Source organism: Periplaneta americana, chromosome 15 (assembly GCF_040183065.1).
Source record: "Periplaneta americana isolate PAMFEO1 chromosome 15, P.americana_PAMFEO1_priV1, whole genome shotgun sequence".
Lineage (NCBI taxonomy): Eukaryota > Metazoa > Arthropoda > Insecta > Blattodea > Blattidae > Periplaneta > Periplaneta americana.
In genome coordinates this window covers 21,901,599-21,916,693 of record NC_091131.1, presented here as the reverse complement: position 1 = coordinate 21,916,693, position 15,095 = coordinate 21,901,599, and the positions used below count along the sequence as shown (strand labels likewise).

At 32.9% G+C, this 15,095-nt stretch overlaps 1 protein-coding gene across 2 annotated transcripts in view; it reads left to right on the top strand.

The window, feature by feature from the left end:
• The first annotated feature begins 4,761 nt into the window (after positions 1-4,761).
• Cals (calsyntenin 1) overlaps positions 4,762-15,095 on the top strand; it is a 185,003-nt gene continuing 174,669 nt past the window's right edge. For both annotated transcript variants that reach the window (XM_069846795.1, XM_069846796.1), the window contains exon 1: positions 4,762-4,996. In XM_069846795.1, coding sequence (XP_069702896.1) covers positions 4,909-4,996 — 88 coding nt within the window. In that variant the 5' untranslated portion in view covers positions 4,762-4,908. The remainder of the gene's footprint in view (positions 4,997-15,095) is intronic.

Here is a 15,095-nt window from a genome sequence, read left to right as displayed (position 1 = left end):
GTAACACGTTCATTATGTAGAGGTTTTTCATGAAGTTCACGAGGGTTCTTGATGATTCACGCATGTAAACCTAAATTTCCCACTGTTTAGATACCATTCATATTAATACAGTTTCCTTATTTTGATCCATATGTTTTTTATTTAAATTTTAAGTTAGGGAGGATGTTTTGCCGCAACCTTTATAATGTCATAGCTCATACTACTAGTAGATCCTTGACGGAATTGCGCTGAGAATTTGCAGAAGCAAATAGCAGCAATAATATGGGGGTTTTACTGCTGATCAGCTGACATATGTTATGTGAACATTCACTGAGACTGTCTGTAGGAGAATTTTTAATAGTTCTGTCAGATTTTCTCTAACAATAAATTACTTCTTTCAAATATATTTTCTCAGCAAGAACAGGGCTTGAAATGGACCAGAGTGGACTGGAACTACATTCTGGTTCGTGAATTTCAGGATCCTTTCAGTTCCATCTTGTAAGAAATGGTTATTGTCCATTTTGGATCGTTTTAATGTGGTATTAATTTCAGAAATATTTGATATTGCAATACATTTTTCAATTTAAGTGTGAATTAAGTTGTTAAAAAATTCTGACACCAGTATTGTCGATGCTGCTTTCTTGTATTAAAGCATTTTCTATAAGCTCTTGCTAATTTATACTACTCTTGCGACATGCCTTTAATATGTCTGATATGAGTATTGTTGAGGTTCTAAATGATAGAGCGGTGTTAGTGAAATTAAAAGGACCAGAACTCAGCAACACTTTATCATTTCATATCGAGCTAATGATCAGATGCCATGGCCCATTGCTTGGCGAAATAATAGTTCTGAAAGAATTTGGAAACAAAGGTTCCAGTCAAAAGTCTAGGGCCAGAGATCATTTTGTTTCGCTAGTAGTAATACATATATGTATCGAAGTTAATGATGTGCATTTTATTCAGTGTATATACAGTGAAACCTGTTCAAGACGGAAGTAACATGGTCCTATTTTTTTTTTCCGTTGTGGACAGGTTTCCGCGTTATTCAGGTGTGAAGTTAAAATGGAATATTTTATCATTTGCATAAATGAAAAACAAAATGGCATGCCGCAAATTGTACGAATTACAAAATATTTCGTTTAACACTACTGACATTAAATCAGCTTCCTGTCGCTTATTTAATTGGTGAATGATCTTGATGAAAATCTCATTTCCTGTATAAATTGTATCGTAACTCACTCATTAAACAATGTAAAGTTTATTAATTACACTAAATTTAATATCTAACACTATAATATAATACTGTACTGTATATTACAGCACATTATTTAATTGGACTAGGAGCCTAGAAGCCTTGAATTCTGGATTATCTAATTTCTTTGCCAGTTCAAAGGTTTTCTTTGCAGAATAGGTCCAGAAATTTGCATTATCTATGAAAGGGCAAGAACTATCCACTCCCACAACAGTTCATTTATTTCATGTAACCAGTTGTTTTCTGTTTCCTTTTTATGTCACCATTATTGACCACAGGCCACTCACTCATGATACGGCCTTTATTTTTGAAAGTGTTAAGTTACACCTAAGTTTTCCATTCATAAATTTCAACATTATTTTCCATACTCTTCGTTTCTCATTTTCCTCGATAACTTTCCCTTCATCAATTAATGATAGTGCAACATTTTTACGCAACTTTTTTTTTATCACGAAATCGCTAATACACTTGCGTTCTACCCAGCTACGACAGTATACAGGAGTGAAGCATTGAACATCTTTGAAGGGACTCGTCTGCCTAGTCATTAGGGTAATAAAATTTATGACCATCAGGCCAACACACCCTAAAAAATTTTACAAAGAAAACTTGTTTTTATTTTAGTGACCTAATAATATTTCGTACATTCCTTGAAAGCACATACTGTTTCAAAATATAGTTTACATTAAAGTAGTGTGTCCAAAATATTATTTCCGTTTTGAACAGTAGCACACAGTTTCCGTTTCCGCGTTGGACAGTTTCCGTTTTATTCAGGAATAATTACATATAATACGTATGAGTTTCGCCAGGACCAATAAATTGTTCCGAAATAGGATTCCGGATTATTCAGGTTCCGATTTGAACAGGTTTCACTGTATATATATTTTTTCGGCTGAATGAAGTGACTGCTGTTCGTGCTTCCCATCTGTGTAAATATGATAAAAAGGGTGAAAGTTTCCGATGACATGTGCCCGAAATTTTAATATTAACTGATGTGTATATAAATTTTTTATGGTAATACTTAAAGTCACCTCAGTGATCATTAGTTTTGTCATTATTGTCATCAACAGCACCATGTCCACGAAAATAACAGAATGTTTCAGTTCGTGAAAACGTCCATCTCAAGCCCTGGGCAAGAACACAAAAATAGTTCTGGATTCGTTCAAAATTAGAATATTTTCTAGAAAATATTCAACAGATGTATGCATAAAAATGAGGTTACGGTCTAGGGAAATTAAACAGAACTGTGTCGTCAGTCCTAAAAGAAATAGTATGTTGTAAAGAGATGCTTTTGATTGATAATTTCTTTAAATTGTCGGTTGGGATGTTTGCCTTGTTGATGGTGTCCATATGTGGAGGTTTCACTGTATTAATATGGGTTTGAATTTACTTAGCTCGCAGTCTCTCTGTGTGCCCTCTTGCATTTTAGTAAAAGAATTTTTCAACAAATCATTGTTAATAATGCAGAAAGATTTGTTTATCACTAACCTATACTGGTGTTTTTTTTTATTGACTTGTTGTTCTGTATGATTTTTTAATTTGAACTGTTTCAGAGAAATAGTAATTTGAATTTAATGTGGATATTTGCATTACAAATTTCAAGAAAATTCGCTTTTAAAGATAAATTAGTCTTAAGTTACATGAATAACATTATTTTATTTCTGTAACTAGCGTCAATCATTATGAGTGATAGATAGCATAATTAGTATGTATAATTTTGATTTCTTGCATTAATCTGTATTTAGTTAATTTTATTTGTATAAATGCAGCCACATAATGCCTGAAATTGCCATTATTCGTAAATTTGATTATTCATATGACAGTTGCTCTCTAAATCTGCTCATAAACTCATTATTTTTCCTGATTGTTTAACGATTGACATTTGTGGATGAATGAATCAAACAAATAGTCTGTTTAAAACTGCACAGTGAATTTGACATAGAATAAGTATGAAAGTTCATTTAACCTTTTATCAAACTGTTGGTAATGTGATTATTTACATAATCTGAAATCCATACTCTTGTCCCTATTAAAGTTCTTATTCCTAAATACTTCCTACTTATGATAACTTCCTCATACAATTTATTTTATTGTCAAATATTATAATTAAATAGATGCAGTTTATAATTTTTATTTAAGATCAAAGATGTGTATTATACAATATTTGGTACAATATGTTAAACTCTATAATATGTATTGTTTCAAAGAAGTTATGCAACAGTTTGTTTTTATTTTGTGCTAACAAGTCAACATCTCTTTATTCTATTCATGTTCTGGCAACCTCATTGCTTTTAGTGAAGAAGGAATATGATCACTCACAGAAATGAGAGTATGAATTTTAACAAAATCATTGCAGTAATTTGTGTATTATCATTAAAAATTAATTATCTTAATGAAAGTCAATACTTATAATGAAGTGAAAAATCAGAAAGAATGTACGCTTCCACTACCTTAGAACAAATAAATTATAGTATCGGTAGAACATGGCTAGAAAATATTAGAGACTATCTCTTCAGTTTGGTTACATAAAACATGGCATCTGTATGTGCAATAATGGTTTCATTAGTATTAATATATAAGACATGTAATGATCATTTTCGCACACTTTAAGTATATGCCAATGTAAAAGTAACCAGACTTTAGGTATAATGCAGAAATCTTGTTTTAAGTGTTGATCTGTTGTTGTTAATATCATGTTTAAAAAAAGATGAAAAAATCCAAGTAAAAGTTTAAAAGAAACTTAAAGTTGTTTTTATTTCAGCCTTAACACATTTCTCTCCCTTTGTGTTGTGCGTATGTTAAATAATTACCAGAACCAATTTTTAATTATAAATACGGTCTTATATTCAGACCAATAATATGCTTGTCGTAAACAGTAGGCCTACGCTCTTATTGCCTTTAATAATAAAACAGACCAGTACCCTATATCCTTTTATAATTTAATTTACAACAATGCACAATCTTTTTTCTTTTCTTTGTTTCCGTGTATGCCAAATAAAGGAGTGGTCTCGAAGTGCCGTAGGCAATGCCGAGAAGACCTTGAAAGTTTTAAATCTTGACGCTAGTACATTTTAAAAAGGCGCCTAGCTCGTGGCGCTGGGTCTAGACATGCTTTATTATAAAACATTTCAATCAATTCAAAGCCGTGAAATACCCACGTTAGCGTGATATTGTTTGCGTGATAATTTTCGATCATTGTCGGTCAATAGGGTGACGTCACAGGTCACGTTACGTGCGCAGGTGCGCGAGTACACCATAGATTTTCTCTTTGATTATGTTTCTAAATCTTTAATGAGTCCTAATTTGGCTGTGGAATCAGTGACTATTTAGTTCGTCAATGTGATCCCAAGATGGCACTATTATGGTTCAAAATGCGCAAGCGTGTTTTATTTCGACCAATCACAATAAGCCTTTAGGTCGGTATACTTTTCTGAATGCTATACGATCTTAGCACCACCTAGTAAGAAAATCTTATAACCTATTGAGCATTGCATGTGGACACACAAATACCCATAAGAAGTCTAAGCTGTATACAATCTGGATTTTCTTCCATCCGGGACCTAACAGCAAAGAAGCTTTTTCCTATCTTATTATGATCGCATAAGATTTGTTATCGGTATAATCTTTATCAGTGTGTGTTATCACGATTTGTGATAAACTTGGAAACTGAATAAACCCAAATGTTTGGGAAGTATTTGTTAATTGCAGCATATCTCGGATTTGCTGCATCTTCATTAAATGTCACATCAGGACCATCGGCAGATGGTGGTAAGTGGACTGGTTTCATGCAGTGTTATTTTACATTAAATTATCTGGCTTTAGAATTGCACGTACTATTTTTACGTACTGCTTATTTGGCAGTATTTTAGTGCTGGTTTTCCGTTCTTGTGAATTTGAATCACTAAATATCGTAGTTACTACGTCCATCTCGCATGACAATTCAATGGAGACACGGAGAAGATGGTAGACGCCAAATTTGACAAGTTAGCCACTTACAGGTTAAAACATAAACCAAATTAAAATTCAGCCACATAAATGCACATTAATTTTATTAAGAATAATAGTAATATTTTTCTTGATTTCATAATTCGACAATTTTGTAATGCTAAATAGTACTAAGTCGAGTATATTTCACTTGCATTCGTTATAGTTTGTGCTACCTGCTATGAATATCACAATCAACATTTCGTAACTGGTACATGGTCCTATTTATAAAGATCCAAAATATCGGCTTTAGGTTTGTTATTTTCTAAACATGAAATGCAGTAATTTAGTTTTATATATTTACTGTTAGCGCTAGAACATACTGTGAAATGAAGTTATCTTTTTTTTTTTTATCGCAGACCCACCTCTTCCGAGAATACAGTCATTCGTTGTGTAGTTCTTTGTAAGTGATTCACAGTTTTATCCCATTTTCATTAAATACGTGTGTAGCTATTACGTCAAAATGAATTATAGAAGCTAATCAGAGATCCGCTAATTATTGCCGTACCATAAATGTGTGTTTCATGTAGGTGTCCTTGGTACACTTCAGGTCTGAGAGCTGTCTGCTTTGGCGCGCTTATGACGACAGCTTCATTGGCGTAGGGATTAGGATTAGGAAACTAGAATGTTTGCATCTTTTGATAAGTAAGAGGCTTATGTCTCGCCATACACTATAAAAATACTTGTCAATGTGACTATAGAACCATGAATGACTGTGAAACCAGAACGTTCTGTTGGCATTGATTTACCTAAAAATGTTTTAGATTAAACTAATTGTTTATATGCTTATATAATTCTTTTATCTTATTTGCAGAGATAATATGAGATATATTAGGTCATGCCATTCATCTAAGTTGTATTGTATTGTATTTATTAACATTCTTCATACATTGCTTCACAGATAGAATATGGAACAAGTCAAAAAACTTAATATTATTATAAAGTCTTAATTTAGAGTCACAGTCTACTTGAATATATACAGAAGAGGTTTACAATCTAGTCTACTAGTACAACACAAAGTTTTAGCATCAATTTAATGAAGAGTTGTTGAATATCATGAATTCACCTACAGAATAGAAGGCGTGAGAAATTAGGTACTTCTTTAATTTGGCCCTAAATAATCTTGTGTTTTGAGTTTCATTTTTTATATCGATAAGGAGGCTATTAAAAGTTTTTACTGCCACATAACGCACTCCTTCTTGATAGCATGATAGACTTGCCGATGGAGTATGAAAGTCATTTTTACGCGTATTTATGCCATGAACTGTTGAATTAATTACAAAGTTTTCACGAATACATACGAGGAAAATTATTAATGAAAAAATATACTGCCAAGCCATGGGCATTATTTGTAGTTTTTTTTAAATAGTCCTACACGATTCCCTAGATTTGGCTCCTACCATTATTCTAATTTATTATTCATTAAATGTTAGTGTTATTGTAGTTTGTGGACAATAGTTTCGGTAATATTACATATTTTTATTGGTGCTGGAGTTTACCTTTATGTTTAGATTTGACAGTATGAATGGAATGCATAGAAATAGAGCAACAATACGCAGAATGGTTTTTGAATACAGTATCTTCAGTATATTCACCTATCTTTCTGAACAAGATGACTAATGTTATTTTCCATTTTTGAAACTGAATAAAGTAGGTAAACTCTGTTTCTCTTAAAACAATGTTAGATAATTGTGGTGATCCACTCCATCATCGAATTTCGATATTTTTTTTCTGAAAACCCCTAATTTTTATCCTCCCCCTTTTTTTTTTTCAGAAGAACTTAGGAAAAAAAAGTAGCGAGATGACCTACCCTAACCTAAATTTCGACTTAGGCAGCAATACATCGAACTATTAAGATAAGAAAGATTGATATGTTTGTCAGAGTGATGCCTAAGTCGAAATTTAAGTTAGGTCAGGTTAGGTCATCTCGCTACATTTTTTCTAAGTTCTTTTGAAAAAGGGGGTAAAAATTGGGGATTCTCAGAAAAAGAAATTCGAAAATCGATGGTGGAATAGATCTCCACAATTACACAATGTTATTATAACAGTACGATAATTATAAAAATGTACCTGTAATTTATTTCATTTTACCTTACTGGTTCAACTGAATTTCTTTGGGAGATAATAAGGAAGACAATTTTTTTTAAATCAGTAATCAAAATTATTTTGTAATTTACAAGTAAACATACATTTTCTTGGAGTATCGGTAAGTTAAGACTTCAGGCCAAGAAAACTATCTTTAGAAACTTAGCACAGGCCCAAGATCTGTAATGTCATAAAGAAATGTTTACCTTGATCTACTCTTGAAGTCATTTTGCCATCTTGTATGAATTCTCTCAGTTTCTCTCATTTTTTTTTCGTCTGTTCTATTTATGTTATGTTTCAGTCAGTCAATTTTGTTACATTAATTACGGTCTTATTCATTGTTATTTATGTAAAATTGAATTCTTAATCCTCTTTTTTTTTCCTTCTTCATATTTTAAGCTTAATTCGAATACCAGTAACATATTTCTATAACTCTTACACCTAAATCAGGGAATCAAAGAAAGCACATTGCTTATTGCTCTTCCGGTTTACAAATGAAGAGTACATGGAAAAAATCTGATAAGTTACGTTTTACTGTTTTACAGGATAGCAAGTTAAATGTTTCAAGACCTATTAGGCTATAGTCTATGGTTTCTGGATTATCATTCTTCAAATTCCTTTGAACTAATGAGGTTATTACACTGTATAGTTAAACTACACAGATATACACTACCTGAGCTATTACATGAAATCTAAAACAGAAACTCGATAATTTTTTATTTATTAAGTTTTCCCCTGTGCTCTCCAATTAATATGTGGATATAAAGAAGAGTTTGAATTAAAGTTGAAGATTACACATCATATTGGCATATAAACTTTTTAATACTTTAATTGGCAACAACACTTGTTCTGCATTTCCATGGTAATACCTACGGTAGAAGTAATGTTACCATAAACTCTTGTTGGATGTTGTCATGGTAACCAATATCACTGACGATATCATCTTGTGTCTAACGAGGTAGTATTTTAAACCAACTCACAACCACGATTTTCATTTATAGTTAAAGAAGACTTTATAGACACGTTTCTTAATATTTCAGCTGTTATGTGCAACAACATAGCCATTTCATTTTGTTGTTATGTTATTGTACTGTACTTATAGTGTCTTCACTACTTTCTCGCAGAAATGCTGGTATATCGATATAGTGAATTTTGTTTCCTGCTGGGCGGGGGGGGGGGAGAAACTTAAACAATGGGGTTTGGTAGTAGCTTGTACCAATATTGAAATAAGAATTAGTTTTACTACATTGATGTAAAATCAATGAATGGGTGGGTAACCATTAAGTACTTTGTCTTGTGTGTTGTAAACCTATGCATGCTTATACCCTACTTGTTTAGGTATTAATCTAAATGAGAGAAAAATAATGGTGAATTGTTTAGAATAGGTGTAAATAGGATTTTTTCTGTTACCTACTGGCGATGAAGTATTAATCATACTTACTATTTTTGTTTCATATGATAAAAAAAATGAGGTGAGAAGGGGTTCCTATTCGTTGGGGTCATTACAAGCAGCTGAAACGAGTCATTCTCACTTTATTTTTTTAATAACATGAAAATGGAACTAATTTAGGTACGGGACGTTATAATTTTTCTTCATCACCAGCAATGGAAGTCCACTCTATAGCTATCCTAGTTTTACGTAGTTTCATTTTTTTCCCCCTTGGTTGCATCTTTAAGGAATGTTGATTTCTATTGTACTAGAAAAGTACTTTGAATCGCTTTGGCCTTGTGAAAAATTTGGCCTTTTTTTCTTATAGTGTACAATATTAATGTCTGACTTGCCTACCATCCATTAGAGTTAATTGTGTCGCTATATTTGAAACTACACTCGAATATAATAATAATAATAATAATAATAATAATAATAATAATAATAATAATAATAATATACGAGGGTTGGGGCATAAGTCATGACAACTTTTTTTTTTTTTTCAAAGGTATCACAAAATGTCATATGTCGCATGATGGAAGCCGTGCTGTCATAGTGTGTGTATCCACAGTAGAACAGAAAGTAATGTTACATCAGTTGTCAGTGTAGCGCCGTATAGGATGGATGTCAAGGGCGCCCACAGGATTCAATCTCAGTGATAGCAAGGTGGTTAGAAAATTAAAGGAAACGGATGGACGAAGAGAGAGAAAATTGAACATGAAAAAGCCAGGTCTGCAATTTAAATTACTCTGTACAACGCATTCATAGCTTAAAGCACTCACTTTTGTTGAATTGTTTACCGAGGATTTGAAAAAAAACATGTATCGAATACATAGAGAAAAATATAAAAAAAAACGCGTAAAAAAAAATAAAAATCTCAGTGGTAGCAATTGCTACCACTGGCTACCCCCCGTGGGCGCCCTTGATGGATGTAACCCTTGTTGAACAACGCTTGTATATCAAAATAGCCGTTCTTCGTGGGTTGAATGCCACAGAGAGTTGGTAGAAGTTGTCGGGAATAATGCCCTTCCATACCGGACAGTCCCGAGGTGGGTAGCTACTTTGAGGACCTTTAGAACTAGTATGTGTGCAGTAATGATTCTGGCACAGAAACCCTATAATATTATGACAACGACCGTAATAAACATGAAGATCAAAATGTTGGCGTGTTGTTAAATGTCCGTACATTTTGTCCATTCCTTGTCTTTTCATCTGTATACATCACATTTCCTACCCACGCTCGAATTCTCACAAAAAAAGAATATGCCCCAACCCTCGTACTATCGATTTTAACAGTTAGGCCGTGGGAATTGTTCCATTGTTACCAGGATAGGTTTTTTTTTAAAGTCAACAAATCAATTTTCGTTTTTTTTATACGAAAATATTCATACTATAAGCTGAAGGAAAGTGATAAGAAAAGGCAAACAACGTGGGAATTTAGTGGTGGTGTAATAGTGGAAGAATCGGACTTAACGACGTTATTATTTTTCAGTTGTAAAGAAGATGGAAATATAAAAATTGGAGATTTATCCTTCGAAGAGGTGGAAAAATTCAAATATCTTGGAGCAACAGTAACAAATATAAATGACACTCGGGAGGAAATTAAACGCAGAATAAATATGGGAAATGCGTGTTATTATTCGGTTGAGAAGCTCTTATCATCCAGTCTGCTGTCCAAAAATCTGAAAGTTAGAATTTATAAAACAGTTATATTACCGGTTGTTCTGTATGGTTGTGAAACTTGGACTCTCACTCTGAGAGAGGAACATAGGTTAAGGGTGTTTGAGAATAAGGTGCTTAGGAAAATATTTGGGGCTAAGCGGGATGAAGTTACAGGAGAATGGAGAAAGTTACACAACACAGAACTGCACGCATTGTATTCTTCACCTGACATAGGCCTAATTAGGAACTTAAAATCCAGACGTTTGATATGGGCAGGGCATGTAGCACATATGGGCGAATCCAGAAATGCATATAGAGTGTTAGTTGGGAGACCGGAGGGAAAAAGACTTATAGGGAGGCCGAGACGTAGATGGGAGGATAATATTAAAATGGATTTGAGGGAGGTGGGGTATGATGATAGAGACTGGATTAATCTTGCACAGGATAGGGACCAATGGCGGGCTTATGTGAGGGCAGCAATGAACCTTCGGGTTCCTTAAAAGCCATTTGTAAGTAAGTAAGTAAAGAAGCGATTAGTGGAAAGTTTTGCTAGTAAATAATAATAATAATAATAATAATAATAATAATAATAAAAATGGTTTATTTTAACTGGCAGAGTTAAGGCCATTCGGCCTTCTCTTCCACTCAACCAGTGCGATACAAAAATACAAAATTACTATATTGCTAAGGAGCAAAACATAATTAATACAATACAATACAATACAATACATAACAATTCGTTTACCTTCCCAACACTCCAATGAAATAATTATGTACTAATAATAACATTAATAATAATAATCATACCTAAATATAATTAAATCATTAAACTCGATTATGATTATAATTACAACTTCAATTTGTCTGCGTCAGTAAGAAATTGTTTAGCTTTGTCTTGAAAGAAGTTATTGTCCGGCAGCCCCTAATCTTATGAGGTAGAGAATTCCATTCACGAGGGACGGAGACAGTGAAAGAGGATGAATAGTGGGATGTTCTATGGGTAGGAATTGCTAGGATTTGGCTCTCTTGTGACCTGGTGTTTAGATTGTGATTGCAGGATAAGTAGTTAAACCGGGAACGAAGATAATTTGGAGTAGAAGTGTGGAGAACTCTGATGAAAAATGATTCAAATAAGAAGTTAGCTAAGCAACAATTGTAATACAAAAGTTAAGGCATAGATTTTTATTAAGGCGAGAAGAGAAGGAGTGTGTGGGGTATGAAATAAGTGGTCATAAGAATCAGTGAAAAGAGAGTTGAAATTGGGATAGTAGGAAGAATGGGCTAGTGAAGAATAAAGAGATTTAAATTATTAGGTTATGAAAATGAAGAATACAATAGAATATATTTAATGAAGGGAAGAAGAGATAGACAGTAAGATGGATAGCATTAAGAAAGGGAGTAATTTAGGATTAGTTCCTAAATAGTGAGTTTAAATTAAGGAATTTAACAATAGGGAACTGAAGAAGTAATTTTATTATTTAGAAGAATACTGCAAGTTAATGTAAATGGAACAAATGGTAATGGTGGCACTGTATACAAAACTGTGAGGTCCACCGTTACAGACGTGGACAAATTATTAACAAAATTGACGATTTTCATGATAATTCTGTTTACAAAATTTGACTTTTCAATTTAGACTACAGTTGACAATTTTGGATATTTCCATCATTACAGTAGACAGAAATATGCAAAAATGTCAACTGTAGTTTAAATTGAAGAGTCAAGTTTTGTAAAAATATATAATAAAAATCTTCAGTTTTGCTAATAATTTGTAAATTAGCAAAAATGTCAATTGCATTGAAGAGTAAAATTTTGTAAAAATATTTTAAACAAAAATCTTCAGGTTTGCTAATAATTTTGAAATATCCAAAATGTCAACTGTAGTCCAAATTGAAGAATCGAATTTTTTAAAAAGTATGCAATAAAAACCTTCAGTTTTGCTAATAATTTGTAAATATGCAAAAATATCAATTGTAATCCAAATTGAGGAGTTAAATTTTGAAAAATATACAATATAAATCTTCAGTTTTACTAATAATTTGGAAATACACAAAAGTGTCAACAGTAGTCTAAATTGAAGAATCGTATTTTGTAAAAATATAGTCTATAATAAAAATCTTCAATTTTGCTAATAATTTGTCCACGTCTGTATATCGCTGGCTCAATATTACAAGGTTCTATGTCTATATCAGAAATACATACACCCTTGTAACATTTAGCCAGCGATATGTAAAGAGTTGTTTGACAAATATAGCATATATCATATCATACGAAAATATTCCTTGGGTACTTAGGAAGTTGATAGCAGGAGGTTTTTGCCTCTGCGTCTTCTTTGAGGTCCAGGAGCAATTTTTGTACAGACCTACTCCATACAGCAGTATTGCAACCCCTTCACAAATTTGCCTTTTTTTCGAAACTACAGTTTTAGGCGTTCAAAATGATCCATGTGCATGTAGTTTTTACCAAATTCAGTGAAAGTATTCGTACATATCCATGCATATATTATTCTAAGATTTAACGTTAAAAGCGACTAGAAGCATTTGAAATGTGGGTATGGAGAATGATGGAGCGTGTGTGAAATTGACAGACAGAATAAGAAATGAAGCTGTGTTTCCAACAGAATGGATGAAAAAAGAATGATACTGAAACTGATCAGAAAGAGGAAAAGGAATTGGCTGGGTCACTGGTCGAAAAGAAAGTGCCTCCTGAAGGATGCACTGGAAGGAATGGTGAACGGGAGAAGATTTGGGGCAGAAGAAGATATCAGATGGTAGATGACATTAAGATATATGGATCATAATATGAGGCAAAGAGGAATTAGAAAATAGGGAAGACTAGAGAATGCTGGGTTTGCAGTGAAAGATCTGCCCTTGGGCAGAACACTATGAATGAATGAATCTTGAAAATATCGAGTAGGAGCTAAAAAATATGTAAATAAAAATATTAAGAAATTGATATTTTATATAAAAATTTATTCTGCCTCAACTAACAAAGATATCATGAATTTATCAACGTTAAAATATTGCCTGTGAATGAGGGTCCGTACGAAAAAAAAAAAAACTTGCTGTATTTAAATGTAATACACATGGAACATTTCGATTTATGCCACTCATTTGCATTATAAATATAAAATTAATTGAATTTACACGAGTAAGGCCAAATTCAACAGTGTTCATGAATAAGATATTAAGCATACAAAGAGATAATTTATTACAGTTGTATGAACACTTTTTGTAAAATTAAATTGAAATTAATAAATCAGTTAAAAACCATACATGTTTCGGAGAAATGCTCCTCCATCTTCAGTGGCAATACCACGACGCTGGTACAGATGTTCGACCGCGTATCGTGGCTTAAAGGTCGAACATCTATACCAGCGTCGTGGTATTGCCACTGAAGATGGAGAAGCATTCCTCCGAAACATGTATGGTTTTTAACTGATTTATTAATTTCAATTTAATTTTACAAAAAGTGTTCATACAACTGTAATAAATTATCTCTTTGTATGCTTAATATAAAATTAACTTTGAAACTACTCGTAGCAGTTGGATTGGGCTGAAAATTTACACACGTACCTTATTCTTAATGCATCTAATGAACAGTTGAAAAACGAAATAAATGAGATTAAAATGGTAAAAATTTCAAAACTCACTTCTAGCGTCCCTTAACATCATCATAATACTTAATTAACTCATACCAGTCAGATAAATTCTCTTTTCACCACTTTTTTTGTCGTAATTGTAATTATTTTAAAGGTAATAGACCTGCACATTCATTCATTTATATAGTAGAGTCTAGTTGATCCTTTAGGGCCTACTTGTACGGTACCATCAAAATCGCGTGCAATTTGTAGTTTAGTTTTTTGAACAAATTATAATAATCTAGGGCTGTGTACAGTTTTGACATGGCACAGCAAAAATATTCAGAATTGTCAAGTAAAATAAATCATTAATAATAAAATAACTAGTTTAATTTTATGTAATAAATAAGTTTAGTGAATTTAAGTTCCACATATAGGGCAGCTAAATTCTATAGGGCAGCTAAATTTGTTAAAGGTAAAAGAGAAGATGGAAACGATACGATAAAAGAATTTAGATGGGAAACTTTGGAAAACAGACGTTTATTTTTATTTTAGTAGGTTATTTTACGACGCTTTATCAACAGCTTAGGTTATTTAGCGTCTGAATGAGATGAAGGTGATAATGCCGGTGAAATGAGTCCGGGGTCCAGCACCGAAAGTTACCCAGCATTTGCTCATATTGGGTTGAGGGAAAACCCCGGAAAAAACCTCAACCAGGTAACTTTCCCCGACCGGGAATCGAACCCGGGCCACCTGGTTTCGCGGCCAGACTCGCTAACCGTGGAAAACAGACGTAGGAAAACTAGAATAACATCATTGTATAGTGCACATGTAGGTCAGAAAGCATGGGTAGACATAACGGCTCGGTTAGAAAAGCCAACATACTGTGGTAGGAACGATCATGATTTTAAAATCAAATGTAGGAAACAGAAAACGGATGTCGGTAAATTCTCATTTTTAAATAGAACTATAAATGATTGGAATGACCTACCTGCAGCGGTCTTTGTGGGCTGTCCTTCCTTAAGGAGATTCAAGAATAACTTAAAAAGTTGTGTATAAAGTGCAAATTAAAATTAAGGTGACATTTAACATTTAATTTTTTAAGGTGACATTTAACATTTAATTTT